Source organism: Strix uralensis, chromosome 1 (assembly GCF_047716275.1).
Source record: "Strix uralensis isolate ZFMK-TIS-50842 chromosome 1, bStrUra1, whole genome shotgun sequence".
Taxonomy (NCBI): domain Eukaryota; kingdom Metazoa; phylum Chordata; class Aves; order Strigiformes; family Strigidae; genus Strix; species Strix uralensis.
The window spans coordinates 4,816,938-4,836,832 of NC_133972.1; the positions used below are offsets into that span (position 1 = coordinate 4,816,938).

Below are 19,895 nucleotides of genomic sequence, written 5' to 3' on the forward strand. Positions count from 1 at the left end.
GCGCTGCCACGAGCTCCTCCAGGCCGTAACCAACCCCCGGCTGTGCTGGAGAGGTTCAGTGACTGCAGAGGGTGTTGGGAGGGCGCCCGGCCTGGCACAGGCAGCGTGGCACGGCCAGGGCCAGCCCTGGGCACCCGCCAGCCGTGCTGGGCGCAGCGGCTCGCTGGCAGCCGGGCAGCGCGCTGGCAGAGATTGCTATCGCTCCGTTGCCTGGACCTGCCGTGCCAAAACACCGGCCCTGTCCATGCCTGCCTTCCCAGAGCCTCTGCTGAAGCTGGGAGCTGGCGGGGGGGGGCTGCCTGGGGACCCCACTGTCCCCTTTCCCAGAAGGGGACTGTGACCACAAGTACCGGAGCCAGGCAGGGGTGACGTGTCAGGGCCGGGGGGGACAGCTGGCACATGGCTGGGAAGCTGCAGAGCTGGTGGCGCTGCCTTCCTGGTGGAGGTGGTGGCACCGGGGACTGCCATGGGACATGACAGGGGACATTTCTCCCCAGACAGTGGCAGGGGGATGGCAGGCGGCTGCCCGCGCTCTCACGTCCCCGCCAGAGCACGGTGAGCGGCGCAGCCGGGCGCAGCTCGTGGCAAAAGCATCCCGGGTGCCAGGGAGCGGGGCTGGGCAGCACTGTGGGCTGGCCTGGGGAGGGGCTGCCTCCCCCCATCATCTCCCCAAAAACGTTGTTCCTTGAGCAGTCTGGGCCAGGAGGAGGTTTGGGGTGCCCTGGGGGGTGAGGGGTGTGGGGGGGCCGGTGACTCTGGCAAACAATTCCTCCCCTGAGGGGTTCATCAGTGGGCGTTACCGGTAACAAACCCTGACACTACCCACGGCAGGAGCTCGCCCACCCCACAGCCCCCCAGAGCCTTGGCCACTGTTGCAAAGCAGAGGCCCGATGCCCTTCGATGGGCTTCACTGCGGCACCCAGCTGGCTTCTGCCCGGCCAAGGAGGGAAAACAGCCCAGCACCAGCCCCAGTGCCTCGGCCACGCTGGTGGTCCCTGCGAGCTGGGCCGGCAGCTGGCAGAGCCCTGGCTGGGGTGAGAGGGCTCCGTGGCCCCCCCTGCCCCCAGCTGCAGAGGGGTGCGAAGGGCAGCGGCTCTGGGATGTGTCAGAGCGGGGCCTGCGCTGACCTAAACCCAGTCCTGGGCTTTTCCTGCTGACCCCAGAGCCAGCTCGTCCAGCGGCAAGAACCGCGCCGAGCACCCGAGCACAGGAGAGACCGTGACTCGGCTGCTGGGAACGGCCCTCCTGGCCCTAAAAACAGCTACAAGCCACCAGTTTTTGCTGCCAATCCTGCACCTTCTCCCTGTTCTGTCGGTTTGTGCTAAGGGACGCAAAGTCAGGAGCGTGTTGGCAAGCAGCTTCGCCAGCGGCACGACCGTAAATTAAACTGCGACCAAACAAGAGGAGCAAAGTGGACGTGGGGAGGAACAACTGGCACCGCGGCTCCTCCAGGCCCGTGCCCACGGCGCCCCGCAACGCCGTCCCTGCTGTCACCCTCCCGTGAGGACCCCGGCGCCCCGCGTGGTGCAGCCAGCGGCTGGCCCTGGCAGGCAGCGCTCGCGCCAAGCCGCAGTGCGGTGCCACGCTGAGAGGCCGCTGGCTCAGCCAGGGAAGGAGGCAAATGGTCCACAGATGTGGCTTTAGCCCTGAAGGTCAGGCAGAGCTGGAACCCGAGCCAGAAATTCAACTGCCTTCACTCAAGCCTAAGCTCAGGCCTGGACCAAGGCTTAAGGGAGACCCCAGACCAGCCCCGACGCTTCCCCGGACAGAGGAGCCAGGAGTCTGCTGTGAGAAAGCTTTTATTTTAAATAACCTCAAAAAAATAGAATTGCAAGGACCTGAAATGCTGCTGGAGCGGAGGGGAGGGGAGGAGGGCAGCGTGTCTGCCCCGGGGGGGAGAGGGCGAGGGGGGACAGGGGCAGACGCTCACCCCCTCCTGCCAGATTTTGGGTGCTGGGACCCTCTGCCCGGCTGAAGCTCCAGTCGTGACCATCCCAACGTCCCCTCGGTGGCTGCCCCGGCCCCTGGCAGGTGACAGAGCCTCTCCTTACGCTGCACCCCTGGGGCTACACCCCAAAGCCCGGCTGGGTTGCGGTACCACCATCCCGTGTCTTCCAGGAAGGTTTTAGCCCAACGGTCGCAGCCACGAGGCTCCGCGGCCGCGGCAGGGAGTGGTGGGCCAGCAGCTGCCCCCGGGACGCAGCCAGCTTTGTTCCCCCTTTCAGATAAAACCAGAACAGCTTTTGGGGCAGGCGGTTCCCGTTTCTAAAGCTCTGCCCCCACATCCCTTTCCCCAGACGCCCTGCCAAGCGTGGCGCTGCGGGAATGCCGAGCAAGCCCCGGGGAGCAGCCGGTGCGTCCCGTGGCAGCTGGACACGGCGCCGGCAGGGAGAGGGGCAGACACCGCTGCTGCAGCCGCCGCCGCTCCCCCTGTTTGGAAGTTAGTCGCGTACCAAGAGGTGCTAGTCAGAAAGATTATCACAGAGCAAGTAGAGAAGCACAAGCTACAACCCCCCTTCCCCACCCCCCCCGCATGGCCCCCCCCAGGCTCAGGGCAGAGGCTTCTCCCAGGTCCCCTTTGGAAGCAGAGATGAGCTGAAACACTTCCAGGCCGTTTCCCGGCCGCGTTGGCAGGGGCGTCAGCAAGAGGCTGCCCCCATGGCGAGAAGGGTCCCTTGCAGAACGACATCCAGTCCGGCAGAGGAAGGATGGAGGTTCTGGGAAAAGCTCTTGACCCACGGAGGCCCCTCGCTGCCCCATGGCTGTCTCTGGGTCTGCGTGTCACCCCACTGGAGGCAGGAGCCGGCAGACGTGCCGCAGCTGGGCCTGCTGCACGCTGGGAGCGGTTTTGAAGCTGATGGATCCTGGATCCTGAGCTCTTCCCGCTCCCGACACTCCGCGCAGCCAGCGCAGGAGCAAACGTGGCGGATCCAGGGTCCTGTCACTGCTCCTCAGCCCCAGCCCCGCCACGGATTTGGTATGTTCATGGGACAAAAAACTCACGTGGCGCATCAGAGTCCTCCTCCCGCTTCACCCCATCCAGTACTGGCCTGCGGGGGCCTCCGAGCCTCCTGCGCCCAAATCCACCACGCTCCTCCCGAGTCCCCGCCGCCACCGCGCCCCACAGGCACCGCGAGCCCCGGCTTGCGGCTCTCCCTCGTCCTCGTTCGGTCAGCGATCGCCCCCGGCGCCAGCCGCCGCCCCTTTAGTTTTGGCCTCTTTTTAGTGCAAGAGCGACGAGGTCCGGCCCCTCTCCCGGCGGCAGGTTCCGGCAGCCCGCGCGGGCGTTACAGGCAGCTGGGGCACGGCGAGGGTTTCTCTTCGCCGTGTGCTCTCTCAGGCACTCTCAGGACTCGTTTCTCCTCAAAGCTCCTGCCGCAGCCGCCGTACTTGCACCAGAGCTCCGCTCGGCAGTCGGGCTGCAGCTTGAGGAGCAGCTGCCGCTGGCTCAGGCAGTCGGCGCAGCAGCACTGCGGGGGCAGGCTCGGCGGCTTCGGGTTCAAGCCTTCCCCCGCCTCGGTGCATTTGCAGGGACAGGGCCCCGCGGTGCCGTCCTGCGGGTGGTGGGAGCCGGACACGAGGGGGTGGTCATCCTGCATCAGCTGCAGGAGGATGTCTGCCGCCCCGGAGGGGCTCTCCGGTCTGTTGGGGGGCTGCGCGCCTGGCCGAAGCTCCTCCCGAGCCAGCGATCCGTGAGCGGCTCCGCGAGAGCAGGGGGGCAGCAGCATGTTGGGGGGCTCGGCCCCTTTTCCCAGCGGAGCGCCGCTCCCGTCCGGCTCTTCCTGGTGCACCGGGCAGGTCCCCTGGCAGCAGGAGGGCGGGATGCCGCCGGCGTGCGTCCTGCGGTGCCGGAGGAGGTGAGCCTTCTGGCTGAAACCCTTCCCGCACTCAGTGCAGCGGAAGGGCCGCTCGCCCGTGTGGGTCCTCTGGTGAACGGCCAGATTCACCTTCTGGCGGAATCGCTTCCCGCACTCGGCGCAGGCGTGTGGCCGCTCGCCGGCGTGGCCCTGCCGGTGCAGCTGCAGCTCCCCGTGTTCCTCGAAGGTCTCCCCGCAGAGCGAGCAAGGGTAGGGGCTGGCGGCGTGGGGCTGGAGGCCCGGGGCCTGGCCCGGCTCGCTCGGGGGCCTCTCGGCCGCGTGGACCCGCTGGTGGACCCGCAGGGAGAGTTTGCTCTTGAAGCGCTTGGGACACTCCAGGCAGGTGAAGGGCTGCCGGCCCGTGTGGGTCTTCTGGTGGGCGATGAGGTTGGGCTTCTGGGCGAAGCGCTTGCCGCACTGGGCGCAGGCGAAGGGGCGCTCCCCGGTGTGCGTGCGGTAGTGGGTCACCAGGTTGCCCTTTTGGTTGAAGCGCCGGCCGCAGACGCCGCAGGTGAAGGGACGTTCGCCGGTGTGGATGCGCTGGTGGGTCACCAGGTTGGTTTTGAGGCTGAACCTCTTCCCGCAGACGTCGCAGCGGTAGGGCCCTCGGCCCCGGTGGTTCTGACGGTGTTTGACCAAACGCTCGTACTGGGCGAAGCTTCTCCCGCACTCGGGGCACAGCCAGGCCCTCCCCTCCGCCGGCTTCTCCTGGGGGGCTTTGGGGGACAGCTCGTCGCCAGAGCTCTTCTCGTGCTCGGGGCACGGGTAGGACTTTTGCCCCACGTGGGTCTTCTGGTGGGCTACGAGGGAGAGCCAGAGGCCAAAGCTGTTGCCGCACTGGTTACAGATGAAGGGCTTCTCCGCCCCGGGGGCCGGGGGGGCCGGAGGGGTCGCATCCCCGAGGACAGGCTGCACCCCCAGGTGCCCCAGGAGGTGCGGGCCATGGCTGAAGGCTGCCGGAGCCTCGGCGGCGGGGCCGTGCTGCGGCCGGAGGAGGGTCACCTTCTGGCAAAAGCCCTCCCCGCACTGGACGCAGGGGAAGGTCTGCTCACCCAGTGGGGCTGGCTGGTGGGGCAGCAGCGGCTCCTTGGGGGGGAAGCTCTTCTCCGTGCACGAGTACAACTCCTGGCCCTCGGGGATCTTCTGCACGGGCAGTGGCGGCATGGGGCTGAAGGGGGCTTCTTGCTCGGGACCCCCGGGCTGGAGCAGGGTGGGCGCAGCCCCATAGGGCAAACTGGCGGCTGGGCTGCGGCCCGGGCAGCGCCGTTGGCGTGGGGCGTGAGTCTTCTGGTGGGCTTTGAGGGAGACTTTGTCCTTGAAGCACTTCTGGCACTGCCCGCAGGGGTAGGGCCGGAGGTCCGTGTGGGTGCTCTGGTGCGTCACCAGGTTGGTTTTCTGGGTGAAGCGCTTGCCACACTGGGTGCAGGCGAAGGGGCGCTCCCCCGTGTGCACGCGGTAGTGGGTCACCAGGTTGGTTTTCTGGTTGAAGCTCCGGCCGCAGAGGAAGCAGGTGAAGGGACGCTCGCCGGTGTGGATGCGCCGGTGGGTGATGAGGTTGGGCTTCTGCCGGAAGCTCTTCCCGCACTCGGGGCAGACGAAGGGGGTGTCCTCCTGGTAGCTCCTCTGCTGGGACCGCAGCTTTGGCTTGCTGGCAGCGCTGTCCTCCTGCTCGCCACCCGCCAACGCCTTCTCCCCGGCGGCATGGATGCGCTGGTGGGCCAGGAGGTTGGCTTTCTGGCTGAAGCTCTTGCCGCACTGGGCGCAGGGGAAGGGCCGCTCCCCCGTGTGCACGCGGCGGTGGGTCAGCAGGTTGGGCCGCTGGCTGAAGCTCTTCCCGCAGTCCCCGCACCTGTAGGGTTTCTCTCCGGTGTGGATCCTCTCGTGCGTGATGAGGCTTTGCTTCTGGCGGAAACCTTTCCCGCACTGGGCGCAGCGGAAAGGGCCGGCGCCAAGCTGCGGCACCCAGCAGGCCACCCGGGGGGAGAGCGGGCCGAGGCCGGCGGCGCCGTCTCTCTCCATGCCCGCCCGCTCAGGCGCGCGCTGCCCACCGTGAAACCAGCGGCCGGAACTGCTGGCGGCTGCGGGATACAGCTCCAGGGAGCCGGCAGCTGCCCCGGGTTTCTCCTCGGGTTGCTCGACTTTATTCACTCGACCGGGCTCAACTAGATTTCAAAAAGATTCAAGACGTTAATTTCAGAGTCTTTCACAGAACATCTCGAGTTGGAAGGGACCCACAAGGAGCCCAACTCCCTGCTCCTCGCCGGGCTGCTGAAAACCAAGTCATTGCCATTTATGACACCCTAAAGGATCACGAACCCTTCCCAGAGCCCACTCCACCCTTGACAGGCCAACAGCAGTGCTGGCAGCGGCAGCAATACCAAAAACTTGCCACAAGCTGGCCCAAAACAGCCACAAACTGGCCCAAAACGGCCACAAACTGGCTTTTGCTCACAAGAGGAACATCCCCCTCACCTACCCGCACAGGGGCTCACGAGGATCTTGCTCTCCTCCTGCATCTGCTGGCCTTCGGCGTACGGCTCCTCCGACTGTTTAATCCCAAACAAACCACCGGGCTTGAAAAATCTGTAGCCTGGTTGAAGGGATAAGAGCTGGTCACCATCAAGTGTCACGCTGCAAAACACGCATTCGGCACAGGCATCGTTGTGCCGGAGATGCCTGCGTTAATTCACAAATAAGCTAAAATTAACGAAGCCTGGGGGCATCGCTTTCATCTATTTTAAGCTTCTGCTGCCTGAAGTGTAATTAAAGATAAAAGGAAATACCAGCACCAGGCTCCCTCCTCCTGGCGAGGCGAAAGGTGGGAAGGAGCGCCGTTCCTTGGAAGACGACTCTCCGCAGCCCATCGCACGCTCGCCCGCGTCTCCTTAGCTCCCGCGTTAATGCTTTTATGATCGGATTTCAAAGGCTACCGCAAAAACGCGATTAGCTCCAACCTGAGCCTCCTCCCAAGCAGAAGAGGAGGCTCCATCTTTAGCAGGAGCTCGGCTGGCGGAGGGGCTCAAGGACCTTCTCCAGGCTGGGGATTCCTCCCAGCAGCGCCACATCTGCACGCATTTACAAACAATCTTTGCGTGTCCCCCCCCACCCCAGTCTAGAGGAGACCGTGGCTGGCAGTCGGTCGGACTCGGTGTTACCGACTGTACTGCGGAGAACGCCCCAGTGCGCCCGCACCCCGCCCGCCGCAGAGCCGCCCGCTCCCGTCACCTGTGCAGGGGTCGGACGGGATCTCCGCGCTGACACCATCCAGCTCGTGTCCGGCTCTCGGCACCTCGCTCAGCCTGGGGTAAGGGAGCAGGTTCAGGGCGTGGGCAGGCTGGGCCAGGAGAGAGGAGAAGCGTTTCAGCAGATTGCCATCGCTTTTTTTGGGTTTGTTTCTTTGTTTTTTTGGCCAGCAGGACTAGGGAAGGGATCGTCCCCCTGTGCGTGGTGCTGGTGAGGCCGCCCCTCGATGAGTGGGTTCAGTTTTGGGCCCCTCACTCCAAAAAGGCCATTGAATGACTCGAGCGTGTCCAGAGAAGGGCAACGGAGCTGGTGCAGGGTCTGGAGCACAGGTCTGATGGGGAGCGGCTGAGGGAACTGGGGGGGTTTAGTCTGGAGAAGAGGAGGCTGAGGGGAGACCTCGTGGCCCTCTGCAACTCCCTGAAAGGAGGGTGCAGAGAGGGGGGGTGAGTCTCTTGAGCCAAGGAACCAGCGCCAGGACAAGAAGGAATGGCCTCAAGCTGCGCCAGGGCAGGGTCAGACTGGCTCTTAGGAAAAATTTTTTCATTGAAAGGGTTGTCCAGCACTGGAACAGGCTGCCCAGGGCAGGGGTTGAGTCCCCATCCCTGGAGGGGTTTAAAGGACATGTAGGTGTGGCGCTGAGGGACAGGGTTTAGTGTTGGGTTAACGGTTGGACTCGATGACCTTAAGGGCCTTTGCCAACCTCGATGATCCGTGATCCAAAGGCCGGCGCTGTTGGACCAGCGCCTGACGCCCACGGGCCACCACCAGCAAGACCTGCCCTGCAGCGAGGCGTGCCCCTGGCCCAGGGCTGACCGGCAGGCCGCACCGCTTTAAACACCTGGGCCCTCAGAAAGGCCTCACACCCCCATGAACCTGAACTTGGGAGCCGACGGGGCCCTGGCTCAGCGGGATCACCACCAAGCTGTTCTCCTTGGACTCCAGATCCGCAGCAGCGCAGCCGGGAGAAATCCCGGGCCCTTTTCCCCACAGAAGGCTGGGAAAAGCTGTTCCAGCACCAGTGGAAGACAGAGCAGGTGTGAGGCCGGGCACCACTGCCCCCGATCCTGCACACGGTGTGTCAGGAGGCAGCTCTGAGCCTTTGGGAAAGGAGCCAGAGCAGGGAGGTACAGGCAGAGGCACGGGAGGGCAGGGGAGGGCTTGGCGTGACACCTCTCACTTTGCCACCGACTCATTTCAGCCCAGGAAAGCTCCTTCTCCTCTGTGCCTCAGTTTCCTCGCCAGCGAGAGCATCGCTTGGTGGAAAGCCTTGAGCGGAGCCACGTGCTCACCCCCCACCTCCAACGAGATCACTCAGACCCCCAGCAGATCCCTTGCCTGGGTGTGACCACCCAGCCCCCTCCCAACCCAGCCGGGACTGGGACCGAGGCAGGAAACCCCCAGAAGGAGCCAAAACAGCTTTTCCCGGGAAGCTCGACACCCAATCCACCCGTCTTCCCTCCCCAGGATTCCTCTCTTCTTCCCTCAAAACTCCCCCGTAGCTTGGCAGGAGCGCAGGGAGAGCAGATGGCAGAAGACACAGAGCCCAGCCCGCGCTCTGACGGCTGCTGTAACTTTAAAAAGCGCCAATTTAAAAGAAAAAGTCTCGCACGGGCCTAGCGCGGTGTCGGTATTTCTAAATGATGAGGAGAAAAGCACCAGAAGAGCTCCCAACCCCCAGGAAAACCCCAACAGGCTCCCCCTCCTAAAAATGTCGCGGCGCGAAAGCGGTGCAGGGCTCCCTCCCACCGCCCCAGCACCGCGCTCGGCTCGGCCACAGAGGGACGTGCTCAGAACCGGCCCCGCTCCGGCCTTCTCCCGGGGATGGGGGGAAACCGCTGCCCCCCCCCCCCCCCCCCCCGCACGTACCTGGGGTGCTCCCCCTGCAGACATCGCTGCCCCTGGGGCCGCCCGGCGAGGGGAGAGGGCATCAGCTCCGGGGAGAGCGCGGGGCGGCGGCTGTCCTTCCCCTCCGCCTTCCGCCACGGTCGCGGGCTCTGATCTTCCCCCACTTCCTCCAAATGGCTGCTGGGCGCCCTGGGAGAGCGCGAGAGCAGCCGGTGAGCGGGGGGAGCGGTGTGAGGCAGGGCTGGGGGAGCTCGGGAGAGGCTCCGCTCCTGTCCGCACCCCTCCTCCTCCTCCGAGTTATTTTAGGGGCTGACCCCGGGCTCTGGCCCGGATTTATTCTGTTTACAGCGAAGCTGCTCCGCAGGCAGCGCAGGCAGCGCTACTGGGATTTGTAGTCCAGGCCGAGAGGCCTGGCACGGCATGCCGAGCCCTGCCCGCGGCCACAGGGACGGGGAACCGCAGCTCCCGGCAGGCGGGAGCCAGCCCCGGTGCGGCCTCGCCCTGCCGCCGCCCGCGGGGACGCGAGGGCTGCCCAGCCCAGCTCCCTCCCCAAAACCCCCGCGAACCTCCTGCCCACCGTGGTTGGGAAGGACCCAGCCGGCTGGGTCCCTCCTCCGTGGGCACGGTGCCGCGAGGAGGGGGCCAAGGCAGCGCCGAGGCTTCGGGGGTGAGCGGCCCCCTGCCCACACAAGTCCCGCGTCACCTTTTAAAGGCTGCGGCAACGATCGGGCCGCTCTGACGAATGCCCGGGCTTAATTAGCACTATTTTAGGCGGGAGAGACGCCGGCTGCAGAGCCGTGCTGCGTGGGAGCCGGCCGGGATCCCCGGCAGCGTGTGGCCGTCAGGGTCTGGGGACCCCCGGGTGCGACACCCATGGAGGGGACGTGGCGCAGAGGTGTCCCAGCGGCAGGGACGCCGCTCTCTGCCGTGCGAGGCACCGTTGGCTGCTCCCATCGCTGAGTCCCACCGAGCGCTGCCGTGACCAGCGCTTTGGACACGTGTTTAACCGGACCGCGGCGCTCCCCGGGGCCGGTGACTGACCCGGCACGGCCAAGGAGAGGCGGGATGGGACGCTGGGGCAGGGGGACGCCCCTGGTGCTCGCCAGAGCGGCGGGCAGGGCAAGGCAGGGGCGCAGGCAGGGCGCAGGCAGGGCCTCGAAGCCCACAAGGGGCACCCGGAAGGGCAGCGCCCGCGCTCCGGCCCAGCACCACCAAGGTCCTTGCACGGCCCGGGGGGGCCCGGGCTGGGCAGCTGCCTGCGGGCAGGCCGGCACCCCGCGGCGGTGAAGAGCCAAGGGCCCCGGGGAGGGGTCAGAGCGGCCCGGTACGGCGGGCTGGTGCTGCCGAGCGGCGGGGAAAGCCCCCGCGAGCCGCCCGGTCCTGCCCCATCTCCCGCCGGTGCGGTGCCGGCGGAGCCGATGGCGCCGGGAGCGGCTCCTCTGCCCCCGGAAGCACCGAGCGGGGTGTCCCGGGCCTCAGCGGGACCCGGTTCATCGGGATTTGGGTCGAAACGAGGTTCGGACGCTCCAGCTGCGGGTCGGTCCCGCCCAGCAGCTCGGCGCCGGGGAAGGGACCAGGGTGGGGGTGAGAGGGAAAGCCGGGGTGCCCCGTGACCCCCTCACGGGAGGGACCCGCGCCCGGGGCCACTCTGCGGCAAAAAGCCCCGGGATCGGTCCCGGGGTGGCACCGGGCAGGGAACCGGCCCCCCCGCACCTCCCGTGGGGGGACACCCAGCGCCAGCCCCCCCGCCCGGTTCCCGACACCCCGTGTCCCCCCTCACCCCCTGCCAGCCCCCCCCTTCCCACCGCTCGGGGGTTCCCTCCCCCGTGACCCCCCGGGCCGGACCGCACGTTGCCATGGCAACCGACACACCCTGCCCCCCCCCCCCCCCCCCCACCTCCCGCCGGGCCCCGGAGCCGCCTCCCCGGGGAAACTCACGGGCGCGCGACGTCCCGCGACACGATGACGCGACCGCGGCGATGACGTCAACGCGGCGGCGACGCGACGAAGCGGCTGCCCCCCCCCCGCCCCGGTCGCGGAAGCAGCTTCCGGGGCAGCGCGGGGCGTGTCCCGCGGCGGCACCCGCACGGGCCGCCCGCAGCGCCCCCTGCCGGCACCCCCGAGCCGCCCGCCCGCTGCCAGAGCGCCCGCGGCGCCATCACAGAGAGCCCCGGCGTGGCCCCGAGCGCCGTGTCCCCCCTAGCCGTGCCCTCCGGGTGCCCCGTGTCCCCGCCGCCCCGGTACCGGGGGGCCGGCACCGGCTGCTGCTCCCGGCGGAGCCCCCTGGGGTGCGCCAGCCCTGCCCCGCGGCGCAGCCCCGGCTGGTGGGAGGCCCGGGTCGGTGCGGGGTCCTGTGGGCCCTGGCCTTGGCCTCCCTCCTCTTCATTTTCCTCCTCATCCTCCCCCCGGCCTCTGCTCGGCCCTGGGGGCAGCCGGAGCTGGTGCGGAGCCCATGGAGCTGACAGGAGGGTGCAGAGAGGGGGATGAGACTCTTGAGCCAAGGAACCAGCGCCAGGCCAAGAGGGAATGGCCTCAAGCTGCGCCAGGGCAGGGTCAGACTGGCTCTCAGGAAGGATTTCTTTGCAGAAGGGGTTGTTGGGCGTTGGAATGGGCTGCCCAGGGCAGGGGGGGAGTCCCCATCCCTGGAGGGGTTGAAGAGTCGGGTTGACCCAGCGCTGAGGGATCTGGTGGAGTTGGGAACGGTCAGGGTGAGGTTCATGGTGGGGCTGGAGGAGCTTCAAGGGCTTTTCCAACCCAGATGATTCTGGGATTCTGAGCAGGCAGTGACCAGCCGCTTGGCCCCAGCCCCTCTCTCGGGGTACGGGGTGGGATGGGGCCCCCCCCAGGCCGTGGCTGCACTTCAGCCGTTTGTTTGTTTTAGGGACGGTTTGTCCTCCCAGCACCCCCCAGTGCCCACCTCCTGCTCTGCCACGCCCGTCCCATGGCCCCAGCCGTGGGCCCTGGGTGGGAAGGGGGAACCCCACGACTCTGCGGTGGCTTTCGGGTACAACGGGGTGTTCAGAGCAGCAGCACCTGGGACAGGGCACGGGGGGGTGACGGGGAGGGTGCGAGCCCCCCCACAATGCCTGACGCCGGCTGCTGGGACCCCACAGGAGTCGGGCTGCCGTTCCTCTTTCACCCAGCACGGTTTGTTGCGCCATCTGGGAGATGTCCCTTGTCAGACGGTGGCCTTGTCACCACGACTGGGGGACAGCCAGCACCCCTGGCAGCGGCACCTCCGTCCCCAACACGCTGGCTGGCCCCGCGTCAGGGCAGGGGAGACGCATCTCGGGGCGGGGTGGTCCCTGCCAGTGGCGGGGATGTTCGGCCGCCCAGCAAAGGCTGCTGGCACCAAGCCCGGGCGGCTCATCTGCCCCGGGCGGGAGATGTGCTCCCCTGCCCTCGGCCGGTGAGCCCCGCGTTTCCCTGGGGGTGATGCCGGTGTCCCCGTGCTGGCCGGCCGCCGGCAGTAGCCATGTCCAGCCCCTCCTCCCCATGTCCGTGCCAGAAGGGGGGGTGGGGGGGCCGCGGGGCCGGCCTGGGGGGCGGAAAAAGGGCAGTTCCCAGGAAATCAGTTAATGAAAGACCGAAACCACCAGCTGGTCGATTGACGAGGCTCTCTGGGGTCAAGCAGCCCTGGCAGCCTCCCCGCCGCAGGGATGAGGTTCCTGCTAGCCCTCTGCCTGGGCTTGGTAGCCCTGGCCACTGCTAGCCAGTCCCCGCTGCAGCGGCGTGTGGTGAAGGAGGTGCTGGAGTATTTCCACGGCCGCAGCAACGTGCATTTCCTCTTCAAGGAGCAGGCAGTGGAAGGGGCCGTCGAGCGGGTGAGTGCTGGGGGCTGCGGGTGCCCTTGTTCCCCCTGGGGGGGGCTGCTGCTGCGGGGAGGGGCGAGGTGGCAGCCGAGCCCCCAGGCCAGTGTTGGTGTCGTCGGGGGGTCGGGGTGTCATGGAGGGAGGGACAGCTGGGTGCGGGGACAGACCCGCTGGCGCGATCATTGGGGGCAGGCAGGGGCTGGCAGAGCTCAGCGACTCGTCACCGGTGCCGCGGGGTGGGCAGCTGCCAGCCCGGTGTAGCCGGGAGCAGTGACATCGTTGTCGGCGGCTCAGACGTGCCTGTTCCTCAGGAGGCGCTGGGGGCTGTGGGGACCTTCCAGTTTGGGCCAGTCACCCATGTTGGGACCCCCCTCCGCGGCTGACGGGCTGTCCCCCTTGTCCCCCCCCAGGAAGACGCCTCGGGGACGTTTGTCCAGCTGCGGGTCAGCCTGGTGCAGACAGCCTGCAGGAAGAGGGCATCGCAGCGGCACAACTGCCGGGCCCTGGAGAACCGGGTGAGTCGGGGCTGTTGGACCCCGCGTCCCCCTTCCCGGGCGGCCATGTCCTGTGGCACCTCAGCCTCCCCCGGACCCCCCCGCCATCCCCATCCCTCCGCCGCCTGTGCTGGGCACGGCTGGAGGTGACGAAGGTTCGTGGCAGCGGCGACGCAGCCGTGCCCGGTGCTTCACGGCGAGCGGCAGGGATGTCCCCGGGCCTGGCAGGGCAGGGGGCTGGCGGGGACCCCCCGGGGGGGGCTGGGGGGGGCCGGGTGGTGACAGGCCACGCTCTCTCCCCAGAGAAAACCAACCTGCCTGGCCTGCTACAAGTTTGACAGCGGCGATGTCCCCAAGGTGCTGGACAAGTACCAGAACTGCGGCCCCAGCCATCACCTGGCGGTGAAGGTGAGCAGTGTCCCCCCTCTCCGGCCACTGGCACAGGGTCCCCACTGGCCACCGGGCCCCCCACCTGCGGTGTTGCCGTGGGTGCCAGCCCGGTGCACTCTGTCCCACCGCAGGAGATCAAGCAGCGAGACGAGGCAGAGTGCAGGGCGGTGGAGGAGGCCGGCAGGTCGGCGGACGCGCTCTACCTGCCCGGCATGTTCGCCTTCTCCAGGGGGCTGCCGGCCTAGGCCCCCCCCGGTACGTGCCGGGGACGGCGGGGCGGGGGGGGGGATGCTCCTCCGCTAAGAGTGGAGCCAGACTGGGGGGGGCGTGTGTGTCCCTCCAGGTGCTGGAGGGTGGCTTTGGCCAGGAGAACCCCCCCACCCCGCCCCGGGGGAGCATCTCCAGCCAGGTCGAGCTGGCCCTGGGGATGGGGTGACAGGGACAAGGTCACGGGGGGGTGTATGTGGGGCTGTGAGTGCACACGCAGGTGTGGGGGGGCTCCTCCCGCAGCCAGCCCCTCCCCATGTCCCCTCTCCAGGCCACCACCAGCCCCAGGAGACGGATGCTGCCACGGGGGACCAGCCTGACCCCCCCTGCTTGTCACCCCCCAGCACTGTGTGACCAAAGGATGGTCCTGGATGTGTGTTCCCCCCCCCAACCTCACCATCTGCCCCCAGCCTCCCAGTAAACCCCAGCTCTGGCTCCCGCTGTCGCTGCCGTTATTCCCACCAGGGATCGCTGTGGGTGGGGGGTGCGGGGTGTCTGTGCCACCTCCCCCTCTGCCACCAGCTGTGTCACCCCCTGCCCGTTGTCCCCAACCCAGGGGGAGGGACGGGGACGTGGTGGGTCCAGGCAGAGCTGGGGGTGTCCCCCCACCCCTCGCCTGCTCGGGGCTCAGGACCATGCCGCAGAGAGGGATCTCTGAGGACAGCACACCTTTAATGCACAGCCCCACAATGTCCCCCAGGCCCCACGATGTCCCCCAGGCCACACAATGTCCCCCAGGCCCCACAATGTCCCCAGGCTCCACGATGTCCCCCAGGCTCCATGATGTCCCCCAGGCCCCACAATGTCCCCAGGCCCCACGATGTCCCCCAGGCCCCACGATGTCCCCCAGGCCACACAATGTCCCCCAGGCCTCACGATGTCCCTTGGACCCCACAGTCTCTCCTCCAGGCTGGAGAGCTCAGGGATGGCTCCAAAATCCCCATGGACATCCCTGCTCCTGCCGCGGCTCTGCAGGGGACAGGGACACCCCTATTCCTGGTTCCAGAGCATGCGGGGGGGCCCTGGCACCTCTGGCATCCCTCTGGCGAGGGCCGGGCCAAGATAGTGGCCATGTGTGGTAGGGGGGGGGTCTCCTTTCACAGTGCCCGGGGGGGTCTCATGGCTCAGAAGACGAAGGAGTTGGGGTCGGGGCAGCTGCTGAGCGCTCGCTCTGCCTGGGCGATGGTGTCGTCGGCGCGGCGGCTCAGCTCCCGGCACTCCTGCAGCACCTCGCCAAACTGCTTGTAGGCCTCCTCCATGATGGAGCTGCGCCGGGGCGGCCGCGGCTCCCAAAAACCGGCCTCCACCCAGGGCTGAGCCACGCGGGGCAGGGGTTGGGGACCAGCGGCGTCACTATCGCCGCATCCCAGCGAACTGTCGAGGTCGCGGCAGAGCTGGTAGAGCTCGCTGCCGCGCCCAGATACCCGCTCGCCGTCGATGGCTTTGAGAGCGGGGAACATGTCGGCCAAGGCGGCGCGGTACGCCGGGGCGGCACAGAGCGGGTTGGCCAGGCGGGCCAGGGGGTCGCGCAGGCGCAGGCTTTCCAGGCGCCGCAGCCCGGTCAGGCACCGGAGCTGGTGGAGGCTGCTCACCAGATTCCCGGCGACGTTGAGGCTCTGGAGGTTGTGGCAAGAGCCGAGTGGCTCGAGGCTGGTGACGCGGTTGCGGGCGAGGTTGAGGACGGCGAGGGAGCGGAGGGCGGCCAGCGGGCCCAGCTGCGCGATGGCGTTGCCGGAAAGGTCCAGCCACTCCAGGTTGGCGCAGTCGCCCAGGCAGCCCAGGTGGGCGATGCCGCGGCCCCGCAGGCGCAGCAGCAGGATGGACTCGAGGGCGAACTCCCCGGTGCTGGCCTTCAGCAGCTGGGGGGTGATCCGCACCCCTTCTTCTTCCCCCTCCACCTCCTCCTCCTCTGCCGCCGCCGCCTCCCCGCGCCCCGCCATCCTGGCTGGGACCCCCGGATCCACTTGGCTCCCGCGGCTAGTTGGGGGGGGAAGATGGGCAGGGGGTTGGGTCGTGGCGGGGGTAGCCCCGTGTCCCCGGGGACCCCCAGTTCAGAGGATGGGGGGGCCCTGGCACGGCTGGGCTGCAGGTCACCTGTGGGGTGCAGGGACACGCGTGGGGCACGCCGGTGGGGGCACGTGTGGGGTCTGGAGACTGTGGGGTGCGCTGGGGTGTGGGGGCACACGTGGGGTACACTTGTGGGGTGCTGTGGGGTGCTGGGGACATGTGTGGGCCACATCTGTGGGGCGCACTGGGGTGCAGGGACATGTGTGGGACCTAGGGACAGTGGGGAGCCCTAGGGTGCAGGGACACGTGTAGGGCACACTTATGGGGTGCAGGGACACATGTGGGGCACCTTTGTGGGGCGCACTGGGGTGGGGGGTGCCCCGGAGCGCGGGGACACGCATGGGGCACATCAGCGGGGGGGGGCTTGGGGTGTGGGGACAGCTGTGGGGCCCAGGGCCTGTGGGGAGCCCCGGGGTGCGGCGGCACGCGCGGGGAACGCCCGTGGGGGGCCCTGGGGGCGCGGGGACACGCGTGGGACCCAGAGATCGTGGGGAACCCCCCTCCCGGACCCCCCCGCCGGGGTCCCCCCGCCCGCACTCACCGCCTGCCGGCTCCCGGCAGCCCCCGCGGCCCCGCCCCCCCCCCCCCCCTCCCCCCCCGTTGCCATGGTGACAAGCGGCCGGGACCGGGACCAGGATGTCCCCATGGCACGGCCACACCACCCCCCCCCCCACGTCCCCGGGGGTTTTCCCGGTCCCCAAAGGCAGCGGGGGGGACACCGGCCCCCCGCTCAGGGCGGAGACCCGGGGAACGCCGGAGCCAGCGCCCCCCCCCGCCGTGTCCCCAAGGGGTGTCCATGTACCCAGGGGGTGGCCGTGTCCCCGCAGGACCCCACCAGCCGCGTGTCCCCAAAGCCATCGCTCTGGGTGCCCGCGTGTCCCCGGCCACCCCACAGCGCAGCCCCCCGGCGTGCCGCCACGCCATGACCGCACATAGGGTGACCCCGGGTCCGGCTGGGACCCCGCTGCCTGCCTGTCCCTGCCTGTCCCCACTCCCAAGCCTCTCGCTCTGCCTGCCACCAGCTGCCAGCCTTGGTGTCCCCGCTGCCCCTCGGTGCTCCCCAACAGCCTCGCCCCCACTCAGCCCCAAGTCGCCCTCAGGGAAGTTCAACAAAAGTTGGTTTATTGGCAGTTTTGGCTCAGTCCTCCCGCGGCAGAGCCCCCCGCCGTGGGTCGGTGCCCCTCTGCCCGCAGCACGAGATCCCCCCCTTCACCCCGCGCCGGCCCCGGTGCAGAGCTTGGCACGGGCCACCCCTCCCTCGGAGGTTTTTAAGACCGTTTCAGAGCCGGGGTTTTCCACCGGCCACGTCGCCTCCGGCAGCCCTGGAAGCCGCTCTCCGTGCCATGTGCCGCGTCTCCGGCGGCAGCAGGGAGGGCTGGGACCCCCGGCAGCGAGCCCCGCGGCAGGGCGCCGAGGCCACGGGCACGTCCCGGTGCTCAGCCCCGCGCTCAGGGGCAGAGCGTGGCAGGGGCCGCGGCGGCAGGGGCCGGCCAGCTCTGTGGTGGCCCGGCGGCGCCGGCGTGGGTGCGCTCGTGGCGCAGCAGGTGCGTTTTGCGGCTGAAGCTCTTGCCGCACTGGGTGCAGATGTAGGGCCGGTGGCCGGTGTGCACGGCCTGGTGCCGCGCCAGGTTGGTCTTGGAGCTGAAGCGCTTGGCGCACTGGGCGCAGGCGTGGGGCCGGGTGCCGGTGTGCACCGCCTGGTGCCGCGCCAGGTGGGATTTGCGGCTGAAGCCGCGGCCGCACTGCTCGCAGGCGAAGGGCCGGGCGCCGGCGTGCGCCTTGGCGTGGGCCAGCAGGTTGGGCCGGGAGCCGAAGCAGCGGCCGCACTGCGGGCAGGCGAAGGGCCGCTCGCCGCTGTGCACCCGCAGGTGCTGCAGCAAGTGCTGGTTGTGGGCGAAGCCGCGGGCGCAGTGCGGGCAGGCGAAGGGCCGCTCGCCCGTGTGGGTGCGCTGGTGGGTGGTCAGGTTGGGCTTGTGGCTGAAGGTCTTCTCGCAGTGGGGGCAGGCGTAGGGCTTCAGCCCCATGTGCCCCCGCAGATGCGCCGTCAGGTGCCGCTTGTCGCTGAAGCCGCGGCCGCACTCGGCGCAGGCGAAGGGCCGGCCCTCCCGGTGCAGCCGCCGGTGGGACGCCAGGTTCTTCTTCCAGCTGAAGCTCTTCCCGCACTCCGGGCAGAGGAAAGGCTTCTGCTCGGCGGGGCCGTCCCCGTCCCCGTCCCCGTCCCCGTCCCCGCCCGGCGCCGGCTCGGCGTGCAGCTGCTGGTGCCGGAGCAGGTGCTGCTTGTGGGCGAAGCGGCGGCCGCAGCGGGCGCAGGGGAAGGGCCGCTCGCCCGTGTGCGTGCGTTGGTGCCGCACCAGGTGGGTTTTCTTGCGGAAGCGGCGGCCGCACTCGGCGCAGGGGAAGGGCCGCTCGCCCGTGTGGGTTTTCTGGTGGGAGCGCAGGTGGATCTTTTGGCGGAAGCGGCGGCCGCACTGGCCGCAGGGGAAAGGCCGCTCGCCCGTGTGCACCCGCAGGTGCCGGGTCAGGTGGGCTTTCTTGCCGAAGCCCTTCCCGCACTGGCCGCAGGCGAAGGGGCGTGGGGGGGTCCCGCAACTCCCGCAGGGCCCGGGCTCGCCGTCGCTCGCCGGCAGCCGCAGGCCGAGCTGCACGTGGAAGCAGCGCTCGCAGGCGCCAGCGCCGGCCGGGCTCTGGCCCAGCAGCGGCCAGGGCGGCATGGAGAAGGCGGGCAGCTCGCCGTAGCCCAGCTCCTCCGGGCACGGCTGCTCCAGCTTGCAGGCGCCGGCGCAGCCTGGCATGCCACTGGCATGGGGGACGGCGCCGGCCGGGGGCTGCCCCACCAGCGGGACTTCGACGCCGGGGCCGCCCGGCCACTCCTCGTACTCCTCCTCCACCTTCACCTTCCTCACCAGCCAGTCCTCTGCAGGGCACACACGGCGGGGCGCTGGGGACACGCGCTCCCCTCGGCGCTCCTGGCACCTCTCGGCACCCCCTGTGCCAGGGACGGGCGGCTCTGGCAACCGCCACCGGCAACGAGGACGGAGCCGCCGTCACCACCCGTGCTCGGCAGCCGGCGGGGGGCTGTGGCCGGAGCTCCGGGCGCGCGGCAGGGCCGTGCCATGCCGGCGGGTGCCCTCACCTGAGCAGGGCTGCTCCCGGCCCCCCGGCTCCTCTCCATCGCCCTCGGGGTTCGCCTCTGTCTTGGGGACCACCAGCCACCCTGGGAAGAAAAAAGGGGGCAAAGCCAGGGTCCCCCCCCAGGCTCCGTGATGGCCCCTCGCCCTGCGGGGACCCCAGGAGCCCCCCAGGAGCAGGGGAACGGGCAGGAGGACGGGCAGGACCCCCCTTGGCGCCCACCTGAGCCGGCGCAGCCCGGCGCCTCCATCTCCTCCGCCAACAGGACCGGCTCCGGCTTGGCCATGGGGGAACCTGCACGAGGCGGGACGGGACCAGGCTGAGCCCCCCCGCGACCCCCTGCCCGCACCCACCAACCTGCCACCGTGGCAGCCACCCCCGCCCCCCCCCCCCCACCTCTCACCTTGCCCAGCGGTGGGGGGCAGCGGGGCCGGGACCCCCGGGGACGGCGGGCGTGGGGCCGGGGCGTCGAAGCTTTCCCTCATGGCGTGGCTCCGGCGCTCGGCGGGGCTCAACCGCTGCGGGTGTGGGGGGGGGCAAGGGGAGAACCGGCGACGGCCCCCGGGGGGGTTCAACCGGGGAGCCCCCAGCCCAGCCGCCCCCCCGCCGTGGTCCCGGTTGGGGGGTTCAGCGGGGAGGGGGGCAGATGGACGGGGGGTGCAGGGGGTCCCCAGCCAGCCCTGAGCCCCACGGCGAGCAGGGGCAGCCCGGCCCCGCCCCGAGCAGCTCAGAGCCCCCCACTACCCCCCCACGCTTCCCGGACCCCCCGCTGCCCCCCTGTGTGCCCCCGC

At 69.3% G+C, this 19,895-nt stretch overlaps 4 protein-coding genes across 4 annotated transcripts in view; 2 read left to right on the top strand and 2 right to left on the bottom strand.

The window, feature by feature from the left end:
* Nucleotides 1-1,783: 1,783 nt before the first annotated feature.
* LOC141947121 (uncharacterized) lies at nt 1,784-19,842 on the bottom strand. The gene is made up of 6 exons (XM_074877937.1): nt 19,508-19,842; nt 19,327-19,398; nt 19,109-19,189; nt 17,496-18,889; nt 5,556-5,810; nt 1,784-5,468 (listed from the first exon to the last, which is right to left on the bottom strand). The coding sequence occupies exons 1-6, from the start codon at nt 19,587-19,589 to the stop codon at nt 3,288-3,290; spliced, it is 4,065 nt and encodes a 1,354-aa protein (XP_074734038.1). The 5' UTR covers nt 19,590-19,842; the 3' UTR covers nt 1,784-3,287.
* On the top strand, nt 12,484-14,343 carry RARRES2 (retinoic acid receptor responder 2). The gene is made up of 5 exons (XM_074877798.1): nt 12,484-12,769; nt 13,168-13,272; nt 13,555-13,659; nt 13,773-13,896; nt 14,180-14,343. The coding sequence occupies exons 1-4, from the start codon at nt 12,605-12,607 to the stop codon at nt 13,884-13,886; spliced, it is 489 nt and encodes a 162-aa protein (XP_074733899.1). The 5' UTR covers nt 12,484-12,604; the 3' UTR covers nt 13,887-13,896; nt 14,180-14,343.
* On the bottom strand, nt 14,737-16,544 carry LRRC61 (leucine rich repeat containing 61). The gene is made up of 2 exons (XM_074877356.1): nt 16,517-16,544; nt 14,737-15,885 (listed from the first exon to the last, which is right to left on the bottom strand). The coding sequence occupies exon 2, from the start codon at nt 15,846-15,848 to the stop codon at nt 15,033-15,035; it is 816 nt and encodes a 271-aa protein (XP_074733457.1). The 5' UTR covers nt 15,849-15,885; nt 16,517-16,544; the 3' UTR covers nt 14,737-15,032.
* Nucleotides 19,588-19,895, top strand: part of LOC141952857 (SCO-spondin-like) — a 32,359-nt gene continuing 32,051 nt past the window's right edge. The window contains exon 1 of the mRNA XM_074890835.1: nt 19,588-19,721. Within this exon, the coding sequence (XP_074746936.1) occupies nt 19,588-19,721 (134 nt within the window). The remainder of the gene's footprint in view (nt 19,722-19,895) is intronic.